Raw genomic sequence first — 27,818 nt, 5'->3', positions numbered from 1 at the left:
CTATCAAAAAAAAAAAAATAAAATAAAATAAAATCTTAAAAAAAAAAATTAAAAAAAAAAAAGAGACCTTAACTTTTTCCGTATTCGGTATAAAAATTCTTTAGAGGTATTACAGAGAAAACAGTATGGTGTTGAGCTAGGGGCAGAATAGAGAGCAACACCATTTGTGTATCTAAGAATTGGATTTAATTAAAACATAGGTCACTTAAAATAGTTACTTTTCCACAGAAATTCAGGTTTAGAATTCTTCAAGTACTTTAGCAGATGTACAGATTCATGGTGGAATTTTAATTAACAAAAATACTTGATTATTAAGTACCTTCGGTTACTACTTTTAATGGGATATCCTCCAAAACTCAGTTTTAGTCCATATTCTGGAACACATCTGCTTTGATATAAGTAATCACTTTTGGCATTTAAAAAGTACTTCATTTCCTGTAGTGAAGAGCAGGAACTTGGAAGAAGCTTCTTTGAAAAATTATTAGGTGCAGATCTACCTCCCTTACCAAGTGCATAATCCTGAGAAAAATAATAAATCAGATAATATACTGTATCTCTCTGCGATGCTGTAATGGTAAACAATTATGTAAATAACCTAAAAACTTTCTTCGCAGCTCTTCCTTTTTCACTGGTCTTTGTTTGCTGACCTCCTTTGTCTCGAATGCCTCCTGAGTCCGCACGACCTGGCGTTCTCCGTGGCTTTCCTCCCGATTCTGGGCAAAGGAAGGGAGTACTTCCTTCCAGTTAAGCTTCTTAGATTAACTGGATTGATTCTTAGTTGTTTTTCTTATGTTTCCTTTTCATAACTGTGATGGACTGCTGTCCGACACATTTTAGGGTTTTACTTGAGGACTGCAGTTACTTCTTGATCTTATTCGGTCCAGATTCTCTACCCATTTAACCCATTCCTCCACCACTTGCAAAATGAGCACTTCAGTCACATAGATATTTCTGTTGCTATCACATACCAAATTCCTTCTCACTCTGGTACTTCTGTTCATATTCTTTTGCCTAGTGTGTTTTTCTTGTTTTCTTTGTATTTTCCTCTTTGTCCATTAAGCCCTCTTGGGTATCTCCTGGTCCAAATTGGTCTTACGTTGTCTAGCTTGTTGTGGAATACAGTTGAACTTTGTTAAACATAAATGCTAGCTCAATTCTGAAGTTACAGTATAATTCTTGTGGTTTTTTTTAGACTACACTTATAGTTCTCTTTTTTAAATATCTGAGTTGTTGATCTCCTTGGGATTTATCCTGGTGTACAGTCCAGAGAACAGCTTCCAGATTGCTGCACAGTTGGTAAATCATTTTATGCAGTGATCCATTGTTTCCCAAACGATTTGAGAGGGCACATTCATCTTAGCTCTTACGTCAAGGTCCAGTTTGGACTTCAGAGTGTGCTTTCCCATTGGTCATTCTGTCACTGTACCTACCATTCCCCTGAATTTTACTTACTGAGGCTTTGTGATAATGCTTTCATATTGGTAAGATCAGGTCTTCACTTTCTCTCTGTTAAAAGCTTTTCTGGCTATTCTTGGTTATTAGTTTTGAAAGTAGTCTTTTACTGAGATCACATTACATTTATAAATTAGAGTTAGACCTTTTTTTTCCTTTTATTTTCACTATGCTATTGCCTGTATTTTGTAATTCTTAAGTTTTACTTAAGTGTGTCAGTTGAGGTTAACTTTGGAAAGCCATTGAACTATGACCTCAGTAGAAGCTCAGGGAACTGAATTGTCCGTCTTGTTGCATTTTAGTTTAGCCCTATGGCCAAAGGCTCCCAGAGATACATGGTCTCTACTGGTGCTGATGGAACAGTTTGTTTCTGGCAGTGGGACTTAGAATCTCTGAAATTCAGGTAAGTGGCTGTAATTGTGTGATTTCTCTTTCTTTAATGTTTAATTTAGTCTAATGAGATGAAGTCTGATTATAAAAGGAAGTTCTGTATTGTGATTGCCTTTTCACTTTTCTATTATATACAGCATTACTGCCTATTGACTTTTTACAGTGTGTTGTTTATTTACAAAGATTTATTTATTTTAGAGAGTGTGCTCAGGGGGAGGGGCAGAGGGAGAGAGAGAGAATCTCAAGCGGACTACACACTTAGTGAGGACCCGCATGTGGGACTTGATCTCATGATGCTGAGATCATGACCTGAGCTGAAATCAAGAGTTGATGTACCTAACCTCTGAGCTACCCAGGCGCCCCTACAATGCACTGTTTAGGTGTGTGAAAGAAGCATAGCTATTCTTAGTGGACACATCTCATGGGGAGAAAAAAGTGAGATTGTATGTATGTGAAGTGTTTTGAAAAATGTTAGAGATGTATACTCAGAAATTTAGGCAGGATTACTTAAGAATCAGAAGACAGGTTGTAGACCTATGCTGTCCCAGACAGTAGCCACCAGCCACATGGGACTGTCGAGCATCTTGGATGTGGGTGGTGCATTTGAAGAACTTAATTATTAGTTTCATCTTGAAAACTGATACTTGACTCAGGAACCACAAAACCTGTAAGTGTATTTCAAATAGACTATGTGAATTTAGTTTCTCAGCTGTGAGTTTTAGGAAACCTAAATACAGATAAATTATCTTTGATGAAAAGGGTTCAAATTAAGGTGTAGTATGTATCTAGTATATTCTGGAAGATTTCCAAGATAGAGAATGAAAAGTATCTGAAGTTCTCATTAATATTTTATTCATATTCATATGATATTTTGGATATATTAGGTTAAATGAAATAAAACTGATTTTATCTTTCTACATTTAATGTGGCTACTATAAAAATTTAAAGTTACATGTGTGGCTTGCATTGTTTCTGTTGAGCAGTGCTGTTCCTCATGGCTGTGTACCCTGCTCTACAGCCTGCATAGTGGGTTCACTTGCAGTGTGAGTTTTAGTCTTCCTCAGTTACAAGATGGGGTTGGTGGGTGAAGCCATTGCTGTGGGGTCAGGCTCTTGGGTATACCGGGATGGGGCAGAGCCTTTGGACTCCGTCCAGCTCTAACAGCGTATGCAGAAATGCCTGTGAGCTACTGTATAATAAGGTGATGACTTCTAACCACGCTAGATTAAAGCCGACATTATAAACCCTGTTAATGTGTTGAACTAATGAGTTTTAAAACAACTTCTTTTAAAGTCCACGTCCTCTGAAGTTCACGGAAAAGCCTAGACCGGGTGTTCAGATGCTTTGTTCTTCTTTTAGTGTTGGTAAGATAACTTCAGTAATTTTTCTTCTTAGTTTTATTTAGTATTTATTGAATGATCGTGTTATTGCTAAGAGTATTTGTCAGATGGATGGTAAATCACTTACGCCCATTTCATTAGGTTTAATCCAAGATGTTTATTTCATTAGCTTTTCCCCTTGTCTTTCACTCCCTCATTGTCCCAGTCTCTGATTCTCTTGGTAATCAGAGTCGGTGAAAGGCGGCTTGCGGTATCCACAGGAGCCCCTGTGTGCGGCACTACCCAAACTCTGCTTTTCTTGAATAGGCTGAACTGCAGATTTTTATAGTTTAAATTTGTTTTCCACTCATTTTGGGTGAAGTTATTGTACATTTTCTTTTCTTGTACAGTGAGCTTGTGTGGTAATCTTTCTTTTTAGGGGAAGTCAGAGATTTTCCCCTTTACATAAAAGTCTAAAAACTTGAATGAGTGAATTTTGTATTCTGAAGCTAAGTTTAGGTACGTGAAGTTATTTAGAAAGCAGGGCCTCTTTTGTCAAGCATCTTAAGCAGCACATATGGTCATTGCCACAATTAATAAAGCAGTGGGAGATAGTGAACATTTCCAGATTGAAGTACACTTTTTTTTTTTTTTTTAAAGATTTATTTATTTGACAGAGAGCAATCACAAGTAGACAGAGAGGAAGCCAGAGAGAGAGAGAGAGAGGGAAGCAGGCTCCCCGCTGAGCAGAGAGCCCGATGCGGGACTCGATCCCAGGACCCTGAGATCATGACCTGAGCCGAAGGCAGCGGCTTAATCCACTGAGCCACCCAGGCGCCCCTGAAGTACACTTTTTTTTTTTTTTTTTTTTTAAAGATTTTATTTATTTATTTGTCAGAGAGACAGCTAGCGAGAGCGAGCACAGGCAGACAGAGAGGCAGGCAGAGTCAGAGGGAGAAGCAGGCTCCCTGCGGAGCAAGGAGCCCGATGTGGGACTTGATCCCAGGAAGCTGGGATCATGACCTGAGCCGAAGGCAGCTGCTTAACCAACTGAGCCACCCAGGCGTCCCCTTGAAGTACACTTTTAATTAAAGTTCCATCTGATGTATATGTATTTGGTTCTTTTTTTTTTTTTTTTCTCAACACCATCCAGCAATTCTTCAGCACCAGCTGGGTGTCCTACAGTTCAGCTCTGTTCTGAGACCCTTTCTCTAAAGAACAGTGTGTGATCCCACAGGTTAAGAGTTCAGTCCTCCAAGACCCCCACCCCCCACCCTGGTCAGACCCAGTTGTCAGCTGTGCTTCTGACCGACTGGCTAAAGACCAGAGGTTCCATGACTCCCTCCTTGGGTTTGATTATTTTGCTCGAACCGCTCACAGAACTCAGACATTTTACCAGATTTCCAGCTTATTATAAAAGGATATAACTGGGTGACAGCCATGTGGAAGGGATGCAGAGGATAAAGTGTATGGACTCTCTAGACATGCCGGTCTTCCCAAATCTCCACATGGTCACCAGCCTGGAAGCTTTCTGAACACTGTCCTTTAGGTTTTTATGGAGTTCTGTTACATAGAAACAGTTGATTAAATCATTGGTGATTGATTCACCTCCCTTCTTCTCCTCCTCCTCAGAGGTCAGAAAAGTGGGACCAGAAGTTCCAACCTTCTCAACATGGTTGGTACTTCTCGCAGTCAGCACCCCCATTCTTAGGTGCTCTCCCTATTTACTTATTTATTTATAAGACTATATTTATTTATTTGACAGAAACCACAAGTAGTCAGAGAGGCAGTCAGAGAGAGAGAAGGAAGCAGGTTCCCTGTTGAAGGGAGAGCCTGATGCAGGGCTCGATCCCAGGACCCTGAGATCATGGCCTGAGCCAAAGGCAGCGGCTTTAACCCACTAAGCCACCCAGGCGCCCCAAGAGTCACTTTATTAACATAAACTCCGGTATGGGTGAAATGGATTTGTTTTGAATATCAAGATACTTTCATCAATGTTGTTGCTTGGGAAATCCCAAGGGTTTTAGGAACTCTGTGCCAGAAACAGGAATGAAGACCAAATGCATATATATTTTTTTGTTATAAATTACATCACTCTGTATTATATTAATTTTAAAAGGTCTTTATATAGTGTGTTAGAAAATGGATCTATTGAGATAAATGTAATTTTGGAATAAAATATCTTAATTTGATATAGAAATTCGGTTCAGATATTTGTTACACACTGAATTTTTAAACCTTAACATTTTTATTTCAGGTGGTATGTTTTTAGCCACAGGTAGTACTGATCATGTAATCAGAATGTATTTTTTGGGTTTTGAAGCACCTGAAAAAATCGCAGAACTTGAAAGCCACACTGTAAGTATTCATGTTATAAAATTCTATAAACTAATCATTAATATTCCTCTTGGTCCATAGTCAAATATTGCTAACAAAATTGTTATTCTAATTTTAAATGCAGGAGGGATTGCATATATAAAGGTGAAGGTTATTATTGACGACTAAGTATATGACTGTGCTAGTATTTTGTGGTTATTTCAGCTTTAAGTTGAAAATCTTGATTATGACAATTTATTTGGGTGGGTTTAGTTTCAGGGGACTTACTCATTTTAATCACACTCATGAAATCAGAATGCTGTTAATGTATAGTAAGGTAGTTAACTCTTAGGATTCTGGAATACTGCTTGGTAGTCAGGTTGTCTTTTTTCCCATAGGAAGTTCTATGAAATTAATAGTTCCAAAATATGTAAATAATTATCAAAGTAATGCCTTGTTTTCAGCTACTTTATGCTTTAATTACTTTCTACATGTGAATTCTTAACAAATGTAGTTCTTTGTAAATACAGTTTTAGTATATGTGCTGCTGAAGCGAGCACATACATACAGTTTTAAACTTAGAAGGAAAGCTTCTCTTTTTATAGTCGTGTTATAGTTAGGTTTTTTGCGTGTAAATGTAGGAACGATGGTGCTAAGCAGCACAAGTGCACATTCTTACTCTCAACCGTGCTTCCAGTTCTAAAAATGGAGTGGGTTTTTTTGTTGTTGTTTTATTTACAAATGAGAGTGATCACCTTTGTGTTTGTTTTCTGCCCCGTCCCACACCCCTTAGGATAAAGTTGATAGTATCCAGTTTTGTAACAATGGTGATCGGTAAGTGTGTGTGTGTGAGAGAGAGAGAGAGAGCGCGCGCGAGAGCGAGTGAGCGCGTCAGTGTGAATGTGCTTTGAGGCCGATCCGCTCTGGTTCATACTAGTACAGCTGATACATGGCTGTATGTACTGCAGGCACTTTAGTAGTAAGTGTATTAACTGAATGAAAAGTGTCTGCAGTGGGGGGAACACGTTAAGCACAGGTGTTTACAATTGTAGCTTCTACCAGGTCCTATGACCAATAGGAGCTCAACTATTAGGTGTAAAGCTAATGAAGTTCCTTGTTTAAGTAAAAAAAAATCTCTTCTAGCAGCCACCATGTTGTGTCATGTGACAGAATTGTCACTTTAATTATATACTCTCTTGGTCTCCAGTTTTTTTTAGGTGCCTTTCCTAAATTGCAGTTTTTAACACTTTCCTTTGTTAAAAGATGTATTTGTTTGAGTTTATCCTTTGTCGAGTTCATCCTTTGTTACAAGTTGAATTTGACTTTAGAATGAAGATGCTTACAATGGAATTTTGCTCTTACTGATCTTCCCACACATCTTTTAATTATTCCTGTTTGTTTTCCCCTCCATGTACTACTTGTACATTGTCTTCTCAAAACTCAAGTCTATTTGACAGGCTGTTGGTTGAGTTTGAAAAGTGCTTTAACTGCAGAGGGCCAGGCAAATTAGAGCACACCAGATTTTTTTCCTCATCAGATTTGCTCTAAATCCCTGTCTTTTGAATTAATACCTGTACGTTTCCCTGCGGTCAGGATGGCTACATTGAGAATGCTTTTTGCTTGTGATTTTGACTGTACTTTTTGGCATGTATGTGAGTATAAGATCTTTTTCTGAATTTTTTAAGGTTCTTAAGTGGTAGCAGAGATGGAACGGCACGGATTTGGAGATTTGAGCAGTTGGAGTGGAGAAGCATTTTATTGGATATGGCAACCCGAGTCTCAGGGTGAGTGGAGATGGTTTATAGGAAGCGGGTGCATCATAGTTATGTGGTCTTTCTCTCCGGTGGTTGACAGCTTTGTCAGGGGATTTGAACCACCTCCTATTACAAAGCAGTGATCTAAATGAGTGGCTACTTCCTACATATCTGATACGTTGATATGTAAATCTCATATATCCCAAAGAATTTATCCTTATGTTTATGTTTCTAGGACACTGCCTGGTCTAGGGTAGCACCATATCAAAGTTCTTACCAGTTTTTCACATTTAGTTCTTCGAAAATCCTTTAATAATTGCAGGGGAAATTAACTCCTCTGCTGTGACTCAAACAGTTTTATTTGGTATCAAAATAAATTGTGAAATGATCTGTGGTCGGGAATGTGGTAGAGAGAATATATACTAGAAATCTGATAATCCTTGTTCACAAATCACAACTCTACTCTTATTTAAAAATGCTCTATCTAGATACTCAAAAGCATCTTAGTGTGAGAATGAATGCTGTCGTCACTCCTTGACTGGTTGAAATAATGAAGGTTAATTCATTATTAAGAGGATAATTTGAAATCACATTTACCTGTGAACAATTATTTTATTAAGCAAAATAGGAATATCAGTGTAAAAACCTTAAATCAAACATTTTTACCGAGGCTGGAAACTGCTGTTTTCTTACTGCCGTGGAGTGCTCTGACTGTAATTCCTTCCAGAGGTGGAAATAATTCTTTTCTCATTTAAAGTTCTACATCTTTCCAGTCTTGTGAAGTAGAGTTTTCTGTATATAAGAACTCATGGGGGGACACCTGGGTGGCCCAGTAGGTTAACTCTCTGCCCTCAGCTCAGGTCATGATCCTTGGGGTCCTGGGATTGAGCCCTGCATGGGGAAATCCCTGCTTAGTGGGGAGCCTTCTCCCTCTGCCTGCTGGTTCCCCTGCTTGTGTGCTATCTCCCTCTCTCTGGCTAATAAATAAAATCTTTAAAAAAAAAAAAAATCAGTGAGTATATTTGTTTTAGTGTTCTCATCTTGAGGGATCAACTTGATGAAGTAAAACAACGTCTATTTCTTCAATGTTACTAACAGGTGATGCCTTTTAGTTTAAAATGAAGCATGGTATCTTAGCCTTTACTCCCCATTTTGTCTCTTCTGTTATAACTTTTTTTTTTTTTAAAGATTTTATTTATTTGACAGAGAGGGAACACAAGCCGGGGAAGTGGGAGAGGGAGAAGCAGGCTTCTAGCCGAGTAGGCAGCCCGATGTGGGGCTCTATTCCAGGATCCTGGGATCATGACCTGAGGTGAAGCAGCTTCTTAACTGACTGAGCCACCCAGGCACCCCTCTTCTGTTAAACTTTTACCGGACCAGTGCTTCCATTATGCTTATATGGATAGGTGTTACATGGCACTTATTCTGTATTCTTAACAGCTTTTTTCTTTAATTAAAATATATGTTTATTTTATGTTACAATCTCTTAGGATATATTCTCTGATTTCAAAAGCAGTTGGGCTTTGCCTTTTCTCTGTGTTTTACTGACTACTATATTTTACAGAGAAACTTTGCACTTCATGTTCATAAAAGCTGCAAAGTATTGTAGACATTTGTATCCAAGGCCATTCTTGCCAGGAGACCCCATAGTATCACTCTGTATAGGAGTGTGAAGAGATGAGTACAGTTTTATTTAAAGTTCAAAAGATTGACTCTCTGTGTGTCAGTTTACTTTTCTAGACACGGGGGGATGTGAGGGTGCATTAGCTTCTTTCTGTCTTCCTAAAATTTCTTGTCATCTTCCCTGGAGAGAGAACGCACAAAATTATTGCTGTTAGGGCTTGGGGTCAAGGGAAGGGAATAATAGAAAAGGGGTAGAGAGAAAAAACTTCGCTTTTATGAGCAGTGGTGATGTCCTACTACATGCCTTTATTCAAACCAAACTTTTTTAAAAAAAGATTTTATTTATTAACAAATAAATAATAAGTTAAATTAATTAAACTAATTAAATTAGAGAGAGCATACATAAGCAGGGGGAGGTACAGAGCGGGAGGGAGAGAGAAACTTAAGCAGACTCCATGCCCAGTGTTTTATACGTGGTTCAGTCTCAGAACTCCCGAGCTCATGACCTGAGCTGAAATCAACAGTCACATGCTTAACCAACGGAACTACCCGGGCACCCCTGAAGTGTTTGTTTGTTTCAAAAATTTTACTTGTTAGCGGGAGAAGAGTGCACGTGCGCAAGCAAGCAGGGGGAGTGTCAGGCAGAGGGAGAAGCAGGCTCCTTGCTGAGCAGGGAGCCTGATGTGGGACTGAATCCCAGGACCCTGGGATTATGACCTGAGCCAAAGGTAGATGCTTAACCAACTGAGCCACCCTGCGTCCCAGATCCCTGAACTGTTTTTGTTGCTGTTGTTTTTAAAGATTTTATTTATCTATTTTGTCAGAATACAAGCAGGAGGAGTGGTAGGCAGAGGGAAAAGTAGGCTCCAGGGAGCCTGATGTGGGGCTCAATCCCAGGATCCTTGGATCATGACCTGAGCTGAAGGCAGATGCTTAACCATCTGAGCCACCCAGGCATCCCCCAAACTGCTTCTATAATTATCCCCTCCCCTTCCCAGTATTTGCCAAAATCTGTTTAGAGATAATCTGTTATGAGTCAGATGTATATTAGATACATAATCATGTATGGACATGAACTGCATTACTTCAGTTATTTTTGTGTTGATTGTACTTTTCAAATGAATTTGAATTGCTTATGTTTTTCTTAGGGACTTATCTTTGGAAGAGGAAAGGTTTATGAAACCCAAAGTAACAATGATCGCTTGGAATCAGAATGATAGCATTGTTGTCACAGCTGTGAATGATCATGTCCTTAAAGTGTGGAATTCTTACACAGGACAACTGCTTCATAATTTATTGGTAGGTGGTTTTCATATAATAAATCAAGATTTTTTTTGAACTATAATTTGATTTTTGAAACTATAAAATTAACGTATTAGCCATGTTTCATCCACTGGTTGATCAAATGATGAGAAATTTGTAGGTATGCTAATGTTCAGTCACTGTCATTAATACATTTTGAAAGCCCTTGTACACTGTGACAATATGGCTTTTTAATTTTTTTAAACTTAATAACTTGCACACCCTCCTTAACTCTTATGACTCTTATGACTTTGTTGAATAAAGGGACATGCTGATGAAGTATTTGTTTTGGAGACACATCCCTTTGATTCCAGAATTATGTTATCGGCAGGACATGATGGCAGCATATTTATATGGGATATTACAAAGGGCACCAAGATGAAACATTATTTTAATATGGTAAGTGAGGTGTACCTTCCTGTATGCTTACGTTGGTTTCAAGTATTTGGATTGTGAAGTTAAGCCAGAAACCGATCTGCATGTTTTGGCAGTTTATATTCCTAGAAATCAGGATACTGAAAGCCTAATAAATATCTGACAGCCATATTTATATACGCTCATAAAATTCTGGGTGTAACTGAGTCACATGAGGGAAGGAGTTTTCAAAAGTCACTTATTTAGCCCCCTGTATATGTGTGAATGTGTTTGAATTTGCGTAAATTGGTAAAATTATGGTAATTACATTCTCACTAAATTTATTAAAATATTTGGTAATAAAACACAATATTCAGTAAAGTCATCTAGGGAATCAGAAACATCATTTTGTTTTTCCAGCCTTTTTTCTTTTTGCATATGTAATATTCTAAAACCAAATTGGGATCCTGGTGCATATTTTTAGAATTTCTCATATATAACCACAAAGCTAGTTACAAAATCAGCAAATTTAACGTTGATAAAGTAGCATTATATAATCAGCTTTATATTCAAATTTTGTCAGTTCTGGTAATGCCTTTTTAGTTATATTTGGCCCTTGGAGCAGTATTTAATTCAGGATTATGCTATGTTAAGTGGCTGTATATTTCTAGGTTTCTTTAATCTTCAGCAATCCTTTTTTCCCCTGTTTCTCACCTTTTAACTTTTTTGATGAGTGCAGACAAATAACGTTACAGAATATCTCTGTTTTGTCTGCAGAACATCATGATTTGATTCTGTTACACCTTCTTTGGTGGTGATTATTTTTTATAACTTTGTTTTTGGAGAGAGAACTTGCGAGTGTGTGAGTGGGTTGGAGAGGTGAAGGGGGAGAGAGAGAATCCCAGGCGGGCTGTACAGCCAGCGCGGAGCTATACACGGGGCTGTTTCTCAAGATCCTGAGATCATGATCTGAACTGAAATCAAGAGTCAGACACTTAACTGACTGAACCACCCAGGGTATCCTTTTGGTGGTAATTTAAAATATTTGGTAAGATGGCACTTGCCAGGTTTCCCCCACAATAAAATAGTTGTTTTTCCTCTTTGTAACTGTTTTTTTTCCCCCTCTTTGTAACTTTTAAGCCAATTTTTTCAGGAGGTATTTTGAGACTCTGTAAATACCCTATTCCTCATTGAACTTTAACTCAAAAACATTAGCATCCATTGAAGGTTTTTAGTGGCATCATTCTTTCCATAGTTTTTAGTTAGCATTCTCACACAGTTTTGTAATGTCTTTTTCATCTTATGTATAGAATGTTTTCCAAAATCTTACATATATTTTTAAGAATTTGCAGTTAGATTTTTGACTGTCAATTCAGCCTTTCTCAGAAGGTTACATACCTAGTTAACTTAAAGTTGTTACTTTGTCAGTGGTTTCTTAAGTATGCACAGCAGGACCACTTTGAATGTCCAGGTACACGGCTGTTGTGTAGATCTGTAATCATTTCCCAGGATAAATTCTGAGGGAGTTACTGTATAAAAGGATTTCTGTGTTGTCCAGACTGATGTTTGATATGCATATGAGATGTTTTATAAAATTACTGTACAGTTTATACTGAGTTCCAGTTCAAAGAGTAATTCATTTTGGAGCCAGTCTAGTTGCAGGGTGTAGATGAGTGGTTCTTAGACCTTTTTGTTGAAGGCCATCTGAGTCCATGTGTTCCATGGTTTCTTTTTTAACCTTAAAATTTTTATTTCAGTATGCTTATTTTGGACACCTCTTGAAAAACATTTTAAAATGCAGTATTCTGTTTATTACCATAAAATGCACTGACAACTCAAATAACATGGCCGAATTGCACATGTGTAACGAGGCATCAAATTATTGGAAAAAAGCCTTTTTCAGCAAGTTTTTTGTGGTGTTAAAATTTATAGGTATCTCCATCTTCTTAATTATCTTTTAGAATTCTTTAAGAACATTATGTCCTGAATTTAACTTAGCAAAACAGAAAACTGCATTAATTTGGGCTTTAAGCATAATATAAGCTGAACAATTTCTGAGCCAAAGAAGTCTCAAGTAGGCATTTGTGCTCTTACTTCCAGTGAGACATGTAAACTTCACTGTGTGTACTGGGTTCGTCCTTTCCTTCTTTTATTTTTTTTAAAAATATTATTTATTTTAAAGAGCACATATATGCATGCAAGCCGGTTGTGTGGGTGGGGGGCAGAGGGAGAGAGAGATATCTCAAGCAGACTCCCCATTGAGTACAGAGCCTGATGCAGGGCTCAGTCTCACCACCCTAAGATCATGACCTGAGCTGAAATCAAGACTCAGATGCTCAGCTGTCTGAGCGAGCCAGGCTGCCCTGAATTGAGTTCTTAATTTTACTGCTCAGCTGAGAGGCTCCCAGTTTTCTGTTAGAGAGATTACATAGGGTTATAAATTACTAACATTACAGTATTTTGTTAAATACATCATAATTTTCAGTGTGATGTCGAGTTCTGTAAGCAACAGTTGCAGGTTGCATTTTGTCAGGAATCATTGTGGAGGACTCTTCAAACTACACATAGAAACCCAAGTTGGACTTGCTCTGTGAGAGCCTACTCAGGAAAATTTCCTTCTCTCTAGGTTCTTTAGCAACACTTTTGGTGCACTTAGGTCCATGTGAGTGACAGCAGAGGAGCTGCCACCATCTTTGACTTACCAGCCAATGATCTGGGCCCCGCCTCTGCTTTCCTTGGAGTGGAGGTTCCCAAGGGGTGCCAAGTGGTGCCGGGACATGGGGTGGGCTGTGGTGGAGATGGCACCTCAAAGGACTGTGTGGTGGATCTGTGTTCCTGTGTTTTAACAAAAAAATTGGAAGAAAGATATGTATACCATTTATGCCTTTTTATGTTAGAGAATACAAGTTTATATACATGCTGTGTGTGCACAAAATAGAGAAGTGCCTTAAATATCCCAGTAACTTAATTTCTAAGTTTGTTAATTGGTAGCTGCTTGTGTGTGAAGTGTTGCTTTTCAAGCAGATGTTTGGGCATGGCGTGAGTTTGTTTGGGCAGTGAGTGAGTGGAGGATTCACTTTCCAGCATTGATCAAACTTGCCTAAAGTTTAGTTTTTGCACAGTTACAGGCTCAGACAACAAATAGGCATAGCTTTAAGCTGTTAGTGAAACAGCTCACTTAACTATAAGTTGGTAGTGCTAAATTCACATAATTTCAGTTTAAGAGCAAGAATAGAGCTGAAGAGCAATCCAGGTAAGGCAGCAGTCACGATGTAATTGGCGCGTCCTTCCTGAGTCTGCGGTGGTTTGCAGTAAGGTAGGTGCAGGCATTTCTGCACACCATGTGACTTGGCAGCATTCCACCTTGCACAGTGGTCAGTCCTCTTTGCGGAAAGTTTAAATTCTGGAAAAGTACTGATTTTAGTTCATGAATACCACACTTACTGATCTATAATCCTTTATCTTGTGGGTTGTTAGTCAATAGCCTTTTGCTATACATTAAAACAGAAGTTTATGAAATTGCTTGTCATTTACTTCTAAGAAGTGAAGAAAGCCTTTGCTTTGGATTGGCTTATGATCTTTCATTCTGTGGTTGTGAGAACCCATTCTTAGACTACCTTTCAAGATTTTTTCTAGTCTAGTGGTATCTGAAATAAATTTTATTTTCTGAAAATATTACCATGTGCATAATGCAAAAGTTCTTTTTAAATATTTTCTTTCAGAAGTGATACATTTGGGGACACCTTGGTGCCTCAGTTGGTTAAGTGTCTGACTCTTGATCTCAGCTCAAGCCTGCATGAGTTCAAGCCCCTCATTGAACTCATTGAAAAAAAAAGTAGTATTTATAGTGACATGAAAACAAAAAATTTTGTTAAATTTTTTTTATTTTTAAAGATTTTATTTATTATTTATTTGACAAACAGAGACCGCAAATAGGCAGAGAGGCAGGCAGAGAGAGAGGAAGGGAAGCAGACTCCCTGCCGAGCAGAGAGCCTGATGCGGGGCTCGATCCCAGGACCCCGGGATTGTGACCTGAGCCGAAGGCAGAGGCTTTAACCCACTGAGCCACCCAGGCGCCCCTGTTTGTTAAATTTTGATAAAGCAAAAGCACTCATGTAGAATTGGTTTTAACTTTTCCTTCCTTTTCCTAGATTGAAGGACAAGGACATGGAGCTGTCTTTGACTGTAAGTTTTCACAGGATGGACAGCATTTTGCCTGTACAGATTCTCATGGACACCTTCTGATATTTGGTTTTGGATGCAGCAAGCCATATGAAAAGGTCTTTTTAATTTTTTTGTGGCATTTTAACCACTCTTAAAAAGTTTTAATTCCAGTGTAGTTTAACAGACAGTGTTATATTAGCTTCATAGTGATTCAGCAATTGTGTATTACTCCGTGCTCATCAAGATAAGTGTACTCTTAATCTCATTCATCTGTTTCACCCATCTCCCTGCCCACCTCCTTCTGGTAACCATCTGTTGTCTATAGTAGGAGTCTGTTTTTTGGTTTGTCTGGAAAAGGTCATTCTTAGTACTTTTTTATAGTAGTAGAATAAGTAGTTATGAAGGATGTTTTAAAAATAGGTGTACTGATTTGGTTTCATTGTTTTTTCAAATTATAAGTAACTTTAATATTTGTATTCTTTAACATGTACAAACCTCAAAATGTCAATTTGTAAACACCTTTTTTTCAGATTCCTGATCAGATGTTCTTCCATACTGACTATCGACCACTGATTAGAGATTCTAATAATTACGTCTTAGATGAGCAAACTCAGCAGGCTCCTCACCTTATGCCTCCACCATTCTTGGTAGATGTAGATGGAAATCCTCACCCGACTAAGTATCAGAGATTAGTACCAGGTCGAGAAAATTCTGCAGATGAACATTTGGTTCCACAGCTAGGCTATGTGGCAACAAGTAAGTGAAAACAATTTTTTTCTTTCACTTCTTATTTGAAAAATGTTAAAAAATAATATACAGAACTCACATACTTTTAGACTTACCAGATGTTAATAGTTTGCGGTATTTGTTTTATCATTCTCTCTCTAGATACATATAATTGTTTTTAACCATTTGAGTGATAAGTTCTCGACTGCATGATCATTTATCCCTAAATACTTCATATGTGTTTTCTAAGAAAAAGGTATTCTCTTACGTAACCATAAGCAGTTACCATCATTTAACACTGATGTAATACTGTTGCTAAGTCCATGGTCTGTGATCAAATTTTGTCTGTTACTCTGTGCCTGTTAAGACTTTATTGTTCTTCCCTGATGTGGATCTCAGTTGGGCACTGCCCCTTAAATTTATCCTTGGTGGAGTTCAGGTTGTGCTTTTTTTAAAAAAAAAGTTTTATTTATTTATTTTTATATAATCTCTACACCTAGTGTGGGGCTCAAAGTCATGACCCCAAGGTGAAGAATCATGTGCTCTTTTGACTGAGCTAGCAAGGCGCACCCCCAGGTTGTACAGTTTTTGATAGAATACAGTGTAAATGATGATGTCGCCTTCCTGGAGCGTCAGGTCAGTGTGCTGAGGATTGTGCTTTGTCCAAATGTTGGTGATGTTGTCTTTGCAAACTTGGTTGAGGTGCCCGCCAAGTTTTCCAGTACAGAGTTATTTTCCTCTTTGTAATTGATTAGAAATTTGTGGGGAGATACGATGTAAATAACCTGTTTCTTACCAAACTTTACCTTCAAGTTTTAGGATCCATTGATGATTTTTGCCTGAATCAGTTCTAAAGGTTGCAGAATGGTTGTTTTCCAGCTCTGTTGTCATTCCATGTGCATTTTATTAGTTTATATGTTTATGTAGTTCAGATTTAGGGATTGTTATATAAGGGGTTATAATCCATAATGGTCATTATTTGTTGCTCATACTAGTTTTAGATTTGAGTGTGAGAGTCTCTAAAGGCTGACTGTTCCCTTTTCTGAGTCCCTTGAACACTTTTTCCTTTCTGACACAAGATGTTTGAGTCCCATCTTGCTCTTGGTCCTAGTCAAGGGCAGAGTTTATGTTTTGTATTTGTTCCTAGCAGTGTAGTGTTTCTCCATACAGATGTTATTAAGCAAAGAAAAAAAATGCTTGTTTTGTTGGATGAGGTTTATTTTACTAAAAGTTAATCACCAGTTATCACTATGTGTTTACTGTTTTAAGTGTTTAATTTTTTATTAGCTTAATTGAAGTATAGCTTACATAAAATAAAATTCATGAATTTTAACTGTACAGGTCACATGAGTTTGGCAGCTGTTAAACAATCACATAACCACCACCATAGTCAAGGTATAGAATGTTTCCAGTGCCCTCAAAAGTTTTCTTGGGCCTTTTAAAGCAAAATTAATTAATTTTTTATTTTGATTTACACTCAATTATTAACATACAGTGTATTAGCTTCAGAGGTAGAAGCCAGTGATTCATCAGTCTTATATATACACAACACCCAGTGCTCTTTACCTCACAAGCCCTCCTTGATGGCCATCGCCCAGTCACCTCATCCCCCCACTCCCCCGCCCCCTCCAGCAGCCCTGTTTGTTTCCTGTGATTGAGTCTTATGGTTTACCTTCCTCTCTGATTTTGTCTTTATCCTTTCCCTCTTCCCTTGTGACCCTTTGTTTTGTTTCTCAAATTCCAAATGTGCGTGACATCATAGGATAATTGTCTTTCTCTGACTGACTTCTCTCAGCATAATATCCTCTAGTTCCATCCACGTTGTTGCAAATGGCAAGATTTCAATTTTTTGATGGCCGAGTAAGATTCCACCATGTGTACACACACACACACACCCCCACCATCTGCTTATCCATTCATCTGTTGATGGACATCTGGGCTTTTTGCATAGTTTGGCTGTTGTGGACGTCACTGCTGTATACCTTGGGGCGCAGGTTCTGTTAGGCCTTTTTGGAATCTTCTCCAGGTCACTTGTAATGACTATTCTGTTTTGTCACTTTTATTTTGTCTCTTTGAGGAATTTTGTATAAATGGAATTGTATAATACTAAATCTTTAGTGTCTGGTTTCTTAGCATGGTGCTTTGGAGATTCATTTTTGTTGGACAAATCAGTTGTTTTTTTTCCTGTTTGTTAGTGAACTATGGTATGTGTATACCCGTATTTATTCATTCATTAACAGCTGAAGGACAGTTGGCTTTTTCCCACTCTGATACTTCATCATTCCTTATAATAACCCCAGACTACATGTGGGTTTATCTTATGTCCTTCTTTGGTTCTATTAGTTTTTGCTTTATGTATTTTAAAGTTTTTTTTTTTTTTTTTTTTTTTTTTTAATTTGACAGACCGTGATCACAAGTAGGCAGAGAGGCAGGCAGAGGAGAGAGGAGGAAGCAGGCTCCTCGCTGAGCAGAGAGCCCGATACGGGGCTCGATCCCAGGACCCTGAGATCATGACCTGAGCCGAAGGGAGAGGCCTTAACCCACTGAGCCACCCAGGCGCCCCTATTTTAAGTTTTTTAAAATTTTTTATTTTTTTAAGATTTTGTTTATTTGTGCCTGGGTGGTTCAGTGGGTTAACGTCTCTGCTTTCAGCTTGGGTCATGATCCCAGGGTACTGGGATCGAGCCCTGGGTCAGGCTCTCTGCTCAGCGGGGGCCTGCTTCCCTTTCCTCTCTCGCCGGCCTTTCTGCCTACTTGTGATCTCTGTCAAACAAATAAATAAAATCTTAAAAAAAAAAAAAGATTTTGTCTATTTGTTTGCTAGATAGTACAATAGGCAGAGCATCAGACAGAGGGAGAGGGAGAAGCAGGCTGTCCACTGAACAGGGAACCTGAGGCAGGGCTTGATCCCAGGACCCTTGGATCCTGACCTGAGCCAAAGGCAGCCGCTTAACCAACTCAGCCACCCAGACATCACTTAATGTTCTGTTTTTAGGTGCAGACCCATTTCAGATTGCCCTCTGGGTGAATTCTTCTATCATTATGAATTTTTCCTCTTTTTTCTTGGTATTATTTTTTCTTTTGAAGACTTTTTCTTTATTTTGTATTGATGTGCCAGTCCACCCAGTTTTGATGAGTATTGTCATGGTGTAGCTTCTCAGTTTTTGTAACCGATTTGTGTCTTCATATTAAAACAAATTTCGTGTAGGCACCAATCCAGTTCAACAACCTATTTGTTAATTGGAAAATGGAGACCATTTGCAGTTAATAAAATTATTAGTATCATCAGGGTTAATTCTCTACCATTTTGCTCTTTTTTTCTCTTTATCCTTTTCTGTCCTTTTTTTTCCTGCCTTGTGTGAAATTGATTACCTTTTAGTATTTCATATTATCTCTTCTAATGTCTTCTGTTTGTCTTACTTATTTCTAATGGCAGGACAGGAATTTTCAGTGTGTGGGTTTGCAGATCTGTGGTTTTATCCATGACCTTTTTTATGGAGTCTTTAAGGTCATAACTATTTTTGTAATAATATGGAAATATTATTTACTTTTTTAAAAGTGTTGACAATTGCACTGGTGTTACAGAAGCAGTGGTGGATGGAACTTCTGGCACCACACCACTAGCAGTCATTGCATTCTTCATTGCATTAAACACATATTTTTAACTGTTCTGAGTTTTAGAATTGGAAGTATGCATTGAACAATTCTGCTGTATATTCCAAAGTTTATCTGTTCTGGCTAGTGTGAACGCGGACTATTTCCACTTCTGTGAGAGCGCTGGAAATTTTTTGGGAAACTGCCTTTTCATGTTTTTTCTCCTTAGTATGGTGGAGTTTCACCCAGTGTGTGCACATACCATTATTTAGTCAAAGAATCAATTCAACTTTAGTGTGTATCTCTTGAGATTTCTGTGCAATTCAGTCTTCTATGATGTTCAGTCCTGCATTTTATTTATTTAAGATTTTATTTATTGATTTGGCAGAGAAAGACACAGTGAGAGAAGGAACACTTAAGCAGGGGGAGTGGATGAGGGAAAAGCAGGCTTTCCACTGTGCAGGGAGCCCGAGGCTCGACTCTAGGACCCTGGGATCATGCAGGGATGGGGAGGACTAGAGGTGTCCTTTTCTACTCTTTTCCCTAGGTTCCATTTGTGGTCTTAGGAATCTTTTTTTATTCCCAGTTCTAATTAAAACCTTCTTAACATTTTAGATTAGGGCTCCACTTTTTGCTTTCTTAGCTCATTTTTTGAAAATTACAAAAAAAATTCGTGATTTTAAGATAGGTTAGGATATTTAGCTCTTGTAAGTTCTTCACTGATTGCCATGGTAAAATGGAGATGTTATCCATAGATACAAGGGAATTTAACTCAGATAGTAGAATGCAAATATTTTTTTCCTGAAATTAGTACATGACATTTTTTAGTTTCTGTATCTGTTACTGTGGAGGCTAGTTTATATTTTGCATTCTTTTGACTAATACCCTATCAATTTCAGTCTGTTAGGGTTCTCCTTGTAAGTTGCTGGGGGTATGGTCTATATCCTATGTTATGTTCAAAGAAGATGCATTTTATATGGGAGGCTATGTCAGGAATTGTTTGCATGAAAAAGTTAGCATTTATTTATTTATTTATTCATTTAAAGATTTTCTTTATTTATTTGATGGACAGAGATCACAAGTAGGCAGAGAGGCAGGCAGAGAGAGAGGAGGAAGCAGGCTTCCCGCTAAGCACAGAGCCTGATAAGGGGCTCGATCCCAGGACCCTGGGATCATGACCTGAGCCGAAGGCAGAGGCTTGAACCCACTGAGCCACCCAGGCGCCCCGAAAAAGTTAGCATTGAGATAACTTTCCAGACCCCACAACCATCTAACACTTTTTATCCATTAATGTTGGTCGAACCTGTTATTTCTAAAATGAAGAAGCAAAGGCACTTAAAAAAAAATCTGATTTTGTACTTTGGGTACTGGCTAGGCTAAAAGCATACCTAAGAAACAGAGTAACTTAAAGCTTAATGGGAGAGGTATGTGTGCATACCTGCCTCAAGACCCTTGGATGGTAAGAGCTACAGCTGTAGTTGGTTGAAGAGTATTACACTTTTGTTTATTTCTTAAGAGAATAGAGGAGAAATACCTCTGCTTTTCTCTACATCAGAAATCATACATTGTTGCTCTGGTCTTGTCAGAGACTTTGAGAAATAAGAGTTAATGAAATATAGGGACACCTGGGTGGCTCAGTTGGTTAGGCAGCTGCCTTCGGCTCAGGTCATGATCCCAGCGTCCTGGGATTGGGTCCCACATCGGGCTCCTTGCTTAGCAGGGAGCCTGCTTCTTCCTCTGCCTGCCATTCTGTCTGCCTGCGCTCGCTCTCTCTCCCTCTCTCTCTCTGATAAATAAATAAAATCTTTAAAAAGAGTTAATGAAATATATCTTAGGTGAGGCAAGGGGAGTGTTAGTGTGAAGCAGCAAAATAAAGCTTCCACTGAAACTCTCACATGTTCCCATGTGCTCACTTCAGAGGCTATTGAGGTTTTTGTGGTGGTTGGTATATAGGAAGAGTTTTGTTTGCTTTGAATCTTTTCTCTGATCCAATTATTTATGAATATATAGGATATTTTTTATTGCTTATTCATTTTTTTAAAGATTTTATTTATTTGCAAGCACACGCTCACTCATGAGCTGAGGGGAGAGGGAGAAGCTGGCTCTGTGCTGAGCTGGGAGCCTGATGTGGGGCTTGATCCCAGGACCCCGGGATCAGGACCTGAGCTGAAGGCAGCTGCTCAACCAGCTGAGCCACTCAAGCACCCCAATCATTTATGTTTTTTTAAAGAAATTTGATTATTGCTAATATAATTTTAATTTTAGTCTACTGAAGGTTTGTTTTCCTGTTCATGTTTATTATAATTTTGTGTTACGGCTGTGATTGTACAGGTGATGGAGAGGTAATTGAACAGATTATAAGCCTGCAAACCAATGATAATGGTGAACGGAGCCCAGAGCCCAGTGTTCTTGATGGAATGATTAGACAGTTGCAGCAGCAGCAGGATCAGAGAATGGGGGCAGATCAGGACGCTCTTCCAGGTGGACTTCCAAGTGGAGAAGAAACACCCCGAAGAGGTAAGATGTATGAGAAGTGTTTTGTCTTAATATGCTGAAATCAAAGAGTAAACAAAGTCATTTTTAGGTACATGAGGTGTGAAAAATTATGTGTATTTTTCTAACTTTAGGAACCTTAAGGTAACTTCATTAGGCATGAAGTTGATGTACTGACAAATGGACACTTGATTTTCAAGTACTTTGAAAGACTGTTAAAACTTTTTTGCTCTAAAACAAGAGTATTTACAAAATTGTATTAAATGAGTAAAGAAATTTTTTTTTTTTTAAAGGATACAATTCTAGGTTTCCCTTTAAATGCTTTTAATTAAAAAAAAAAAAAAATTAGTTGCGTAGAGCATGATATGTTTCTTATGGAACCAGAAGGCTTGAAGTGAGTTGTCAGGGTGAGGTTCTTGACCTTAGAATATAGTATTAGTTACCTCAGTAGTGGGAGTAATGGAGGGGTGCTGACCGTGATTATGCCAATGGAAGCTCGATGGGGAAAGTAAGTGCCTGTGGAAGAGGAGGGAAGCCGCAGGTGCCACAGAGGTCATCCCTGCCATGTCATACTGTGCAGGGTACTTGTCCCCGAATTTCTGTATCTGTCCTTGACCCGTGTTTCCACGTGTCTACAGAAAAGAAAAAGCAAATTCTCCCAACAGATGGGTTAAGTATTTTGGGCAGGAATACTGCAAGTTGCTGCTGTGTTCTTCTGTGCCCTTTTTTTCCACCTTGACAATATATTCTAGCAATCAGTCCATATTCATTCACAGCACTTCCTCATCCTTTTTTATGGCTTCATAGTACTCTAGTGTGTGGAATAACTGTTCTTTATGACTAATCTGTTTATGACGATTTGAGCTATTTCTCAGACTTGGTATTTACAAGTGATACAAATAACCTGTTTCTTCACATTGTTGGAGATTGATACTATAACTTGAGCAGTTAAATTTAGAATTTATTCTTGGTTCTTAATTCAAAATGTGTTTCTTAAATATCGGTATATTTTAATACAGATATTTGGATTAATAGGGACCTTTTAGGGGTCTTGAGGGTGCTCAGTCGGTTAAGCGTCCCAACTCTTGATACCAGCTTGGGTCTTGGTCTCAGGGTTGTGAGTTCAAGCCCCACGTTGGGCTCCATACTGGATATGGAGCCTGCTTAAAAAAAAAAAAAAATAGAGTTATAGAACGTTCTCTTCAGTAGATGAAGTGTGGTGCAGTGCAAGTTGGTTCACATTTGATTGGTAAACAGAATGCTGTACCTAGAAGGACTCGGGGTTTGTGTTCAGTCACAACTCTGCCCTGGCCCAGAAAAGCTGGCAGAGTTGGAGTAGAATTTTATAGCCTCCTGCAGACAAGGATATAGCCCCAGTTTCTCTGTAGCGTTAATAGCAGAAGCCCCTTCTTCTGGGATTTTAAGAGAACAGGCACTTGATCTGTGACACCTGCCACCACGTTGGTCTCCATTCTTCATCTTGCTAACCTCCACTCACGAGGGGTTGCCCTGTCTCCTCTGCCCACCTGATCAGCTCTGCACAGGCTTAGGGCTCGCTGCTGTCTGCATTGTCCTGTCCTCCACTCTCTCAGCTCCAGTTCAAGTGCTGCCAGCTTTCCCCACTCTGCATTTTGTGAAGTTTTCATAGCCACTCTGGCAGCTTACCTTACCTGCCTGAGTGGCTCAGATTATCTCTTAAGGTCACAAGTAATGTTAGTGTTTGAGCTCTTGTTATAAAGCCGCTACAGTTTGAGGAGACTATGCTGCAATGCTAAATTTTCCAAAAAGATGTTTTTAGTGTACAGTTTTGAAGAAGGCAGAGCCTTTAGGATGGCAAATACGGCATTATAGTAGAAAATACCATAAAAGATTTTAAGAAGTCTGGTAAAAATGGAAGTTGAAGTTAATGTTTGTTCTGTATTCTGTATTTTGATCTCAGTTAACATTTTGATTCTTTTTCCAAAGTTTTTGGATTTGTGTTTTTGGTTTGTATGCTATTAGGAGGACTGTATCTATATGCCTGTTTTGTGTAAAATACATATTAGATTAAAATTTGTTTTGGAATCAGTTTTGACAATTTTCCTGCAGGTTTTAGAAGACTGAGCTTAGACATCCAGTCCCCTCCAAATATTGGTCTGCGTCGTAGCGGACAAGTTGAAGGTGTTCGTCAGATGCATCAGAACGCTCCTCGCAGTCAGATTGCTACAGAACGTGACCTGCAGGCTTGGAAGCGAAGAGTGGTTGTACCAGAGGTACCACTAGGCATATTTAGGTTTGTTTTAGGATATCTATTAATATTGTTTCTCTCTACAAAAATATATCTATATGGTTATTTACAGGTTTTTGTACTGCATTAGTGGTATAAATAATCATATAAATATATTTTAGTAATGGATTGGAATCTATTTTAATTGTGGTAGGAAAATGTTGAAATTGTTTTCTAAGTTTTTACCGTGGTATATTTTTTCTTAACTATTCCTGTTCCATCTTTACAAATACCCACTTTTATCCGTTCAGTGTTATTTTGAAGTAAATGCCAGGCGTATATTTTTGTTTATAACTACGTCTCTGTAATTCTAAAAGATAAGGAATTGTCTTCAGATACTGCAGGGCCATTATGGTACCTTTATAAAACAATACCTTGGTAGAACCAAATGTCCAGTCAGCATTTAAATTTCCATTTGTTTGATGTCATGTTTTCAGTTTTTTGCAAGACTGTTTCTTCAGTAATTTTGTCAAAAGACACATATGTGTATACTCTTTCTGTGATGATGGCAGGCATTGGTGCTCAGTGGCTAGGTTCATTAACTCACTGGGGCCATAAAACAGTGATGGCTCAACTCTGTTAAATCTTTATTTGTTACAGTGGGTATATCTAAAAAAGAAATTTACCCAAATGTACTGTTTGATTATCTAGTGGGAAAGTTTGTATAAAAAAGACAAGATATATGCTTATTTTGCTTTATTTACCTTCAAACTGAAGATTTACTCCCTTCTACCCCCAGGAATGACCAATTTGTGCTTGTGTTCTTCACTGTAAAAATCACACTGCTATGATTTAGCTCATTTCTGATAACCTTTTATTAAGTTTCTCTGTCTCTGGCCAGGAGGAGTCTCTTCAAGGTGCCTCCTGAGTCCTTTTTGAATGATGATAACACCCTTCTGTAGCACCCTTGCTCTCAGGCCTGGCAAGGTGTTATAGGTTCATCATGTAAATTTCTCATCCTGGATGTGGAGTCATTCTTGAAGTAGCCTGGTTTTTTTTATAGTGGGAAATAATTTTATAATTATAGTCTGGGCATTAGGGTCTTTTTTTGCTACTGAGGTGACTTGCTGAGTTTTTGAGTTAATGAAACAGAGGTAGCAAATGTTCCTTTTCACCGATAATCTGAAATGTTCAGTATTCTCTTATGTCTCCTAATAACTAATACTTAGAAGATAATTTTGTAAAGGTATGTGCTTCATGTGTTTAGGCAGAAGAGTTTCAGTGATTGGTGGAGGAATGTAGTACTTACATATTGTATGGTAAATAAGAATGTCTACAAATATACAGTAAAATAATGAAAAGCAAAATCTAGAATTGGGATGAGAAATACAGAAAATCACTATCATGTATGTACTATGCTCTAATTAAGCCTTAAAATTGTGTCTGAGTTGCATAGTCATCAGAACCAAAAATGTCATTTTGGGATACTTTTTGTTGTCATAAATAAGGGAAGCAGACAGGTACCAGGATTGAAAGACCTGAAGAATAATCCTTAAACAGGCATATATTTATTCTCTTAACATTGAAGACTGGAAATAGTTTTGAGATGGAACCATGGTTCCCTGGTTAATCAGGGACTCAGGCTGTTTCTGATCTCCATCTTACAGTATGGCTTCCAGGCTTAAAGTCACCTCAAAGTCCAAGATAGCTGGACTTCTATAGTAGCCATCACATACCTGCACTTGTGATGGTGGTGGAGATATAGGCCAGAATAAAGAAGAAAGAGACAAAAAGGACTTTCCTTATTGAGGAACTTCATTTAAGCAGCCTTAATGGTCGCACATCTCATTTTTCTGTTCATAACTCATTGATAAGAATGTTGTCATTTGGACATACTTAGCTACGGAGGAGGCTAGGTGATAGTTTGTATTTAGAACAACAAAGAGTCACAATAAAAACATTCTTTTTTTTTTCTTAAATGGCAATTTTTTTTTTTAAAGATTTTTATTTATTTATTTGACAGAGATCACAAGTAGGCAGAGAGGCAGGCAGAGGGAGAGAGGAGGAAGCAGGCTCCCTGCTGAGCAGAGAGCCCGATGCGGGACTCGATCCCAGGACCCTGAGATCATGACCTGAGCCGAAGGCAGAGGCTTTAACCCACTGAGCCACCCAGGCACCCAAAACAGATTCTGTTTTGAAGGAAGAAAAGGAGAATGGAGTTTTTGCATCAGTTAGCTGTCTGCTATAATGAAATTTTCCCAAGGAAGAGTGCAGCTTACTGTAGTACTGTGTTCTAAAACACACGTGCGATTTTGTAAAGGAGATGCTGATTGATGGAGTAGTGGCCAGTGCTCTCGAGAATAGTCCTTCTAGCGGGAGCAATGAGAATTTTACATAACTTCACTTTGGGTGGCATTTAATGCGGATCAAAAAAAATTAAAGTTTTGTTTTCCAACTATAAAAGTAGTATGTGTCCGTTGTGAAAAATTTAGGTAATAGGTGAAAGCATAAGACAATTAATGGCCCCGGTGTGCAGAACGATGAGCGCATAGTATTGCTTTGCACTAGACACGGTTCTGGTGGGAGCTGGAACTCAGGCACGTAATTTGTCTTAATTCAGTAATAGTAGAAACTCTTCTCATTTTTTTCATGCTAATTCTGTCCATCTTGTCATCTTTATCTTTTTTCTTAATGGACCATCTACTTTAACCGTGGAATTGTACAGAGTTGAAGATGATACTCAGGAAGGCCTAGAATGTTCCTTTGCTTTATTATTGATTGAGAATGAAGTGTATGTAGTATTTCATTTTCAAAACAAAGGGAAGCAATGGAGTAGAATTCCATTTGGCTGTGAGTGAAAAACCGTATATAGTTCTTAAATACACATGAAATTGGTGAAACAGACAGCTTTTGAAGGACTGAGTCTGATTTAGAGTTGCTCTATAGATAGAGTGTTGCTCTGCTGTATACTGAGCGTGGGCTGCAGATGTACCCTGAGGAAAATGCAGTTTCTGTAGAAATCAGTTTTTACCTTAGGGCATTTGTGCATATTCTGTTTCAGAGCATTTGCTTACATTTTGGAGCATGGCCAATATGCCAGTTGTGAAACTGGCCCAAGTGGGGTTTTAAAGTGAACACAAAGCCATATGCTTTCAACAATGTTCAAATTAGAGAAAAAGGACTTTTAGTCACTTGAATTCTCTAACCATAGAAAAGGAAAATGAACTTTGGTACCTTTCTCATGGTGGAAGGTCCCTTGCTTTGAAATCGGTCACAGAATAATCTTCTGTATGGTATGAGTTGAGAGAGAGACATGATTAGAAGTACTAGTAACAGTGCTATTCTGATTTTCTACAAATTATAAAACATGCAGTTTGAATAAATTTAGAGGAGGATTCTTCTTTTATTTCTTTAGAGTAAGGAATTGCAATCTTGGAAAATTCATACTAAGATTTTGAGTAGCTAATAATGAAAGATCCGGTATGAGTTGGCTGTATTAGGTCAATGAAAATATAAATAATTATTTCTGTCTTAAACATGAAACATAGGGGGTACCTGGGTGGCTCAGTCCCTTAAGCATCTGCCTTCTGCTCAGGTCATAATACCAGGGTCCTGGGATCGAGGCCCACACCAGGCTCCCTTGTGCTCACGCTTGTGCTCGCCCTCTCCGTCAAGTAAATAAATAAAATCTTAGGACCTCCTAGCTACCTCTCAGATTATATTTATATTAAATTTCTAATTTATATTAAATTTCTAACAAAGTATAGCTTGATTTTATTTTATAACTTTAGAAATTTTCTGTATTAATTTCAAGAGTATATAACCTTATGATGACCAAAATCATAATGATTATTTTTTTCCTCTTTATATCGTTTACTTTATCAGTTCACTAACCAATATACTGGATACTTGTATTTGTAGGAAATTGGAAGATTTCAGAATAGAGAAAGGTGAAGAAGAAAGAAATCTTTATATAATAGGAAGAAAAAGGAAGACTCTCCAGCTCACACAAAAGGTAACTTAAATTCTTAAATCCAATAACTAGAAATAAAACTGAATTTATACCTTTTTTGGGGGGGATCAGTGAGAATATTAGTAACTTTTCCCTGATGTAGGATATTTCTT

General features: G+C 38.2%; 1 protein-coding gene across 2 annotated transcripts in view; it reads left to right on the top strand.

The window, feature by feature from the left end:
* Positions 1 to 27,818, top strand: part of BRWD1 (bromodomain and WD repeat domain containing 1) — a 108,145-nt gene that overhangs the window by 27,577 nt on the left and 52,750 nt on the right. For both annotated transcript variants that reach the window (XM_059392358.1, XM_059392357.1), the window contains exons 9-20: positions 1,755 to 1,855; positions 3,136 to 3,206; positions 5,419 to 5,519; positions 6,271 to 6,311; positions 7,163 to 7,261; positions 10,003 to 10,153; positions 10,421 to 10,555; positions 14,662 to 14,790; positions 15,205 to 15,430; positions 21,326 to 21,511; positions 23,576 to 23,759; positions 27,615 to 27,708. In XM_059392358.1, the coding sequence (XP_059248341.1) occupies positions 1,755 to 1,855; positions 3,136 to 3,206; positions 5,419 to 5,519; positions 6,271 to 6,311; positions 7,163 to 7,261; positions 10,003 to 10,153; positions 10,421 to 10,555; positions 14,662 to 14,790; positions 15,205 to 15,430; positions 21,326 to 21,511; positions 23,576 to 23,759; positions 27,615 to 27,708 (1,518 nt within the window). The remainder of the gene's footprint in view (positions 1 to 1,754; positions 1,856 to 3,135; positions 3,207 to 5,418; positions 5,520 to 6,270; positions 6,312 to 7,162; positions 7,262 to 10,002; positions 10,154 to 10,420; positions 10,556 to 14,661; positions 14,791 to 15,204; positions 15,431 to 21,325; positions 21,512 to 23,575; positions 23,760 to 27,614; positions 27,709 to 27,818) is intronic.

The sequence above is a fragment of the Mustela nigripes genome, chromosome 2, assembly GCF_022355385.1.
Source record: "Mustela nigripes isolate SB6536 chromosome 2, MUSNIG.SB6536, whole genome shotgun sequence".
Taxonomy (NCBI): domain Eukaryota; kingdom Metazoa; phylum Chordata; class Mammalia; order Carnivora; family Mustelidae; genus Mustela; species Mustela nigripes.
The sequence above is the reverse complement of the archived record's forward strand: the minus strand, read 5'-3'. Positions and strand labels throughout refer to the sequence as shown.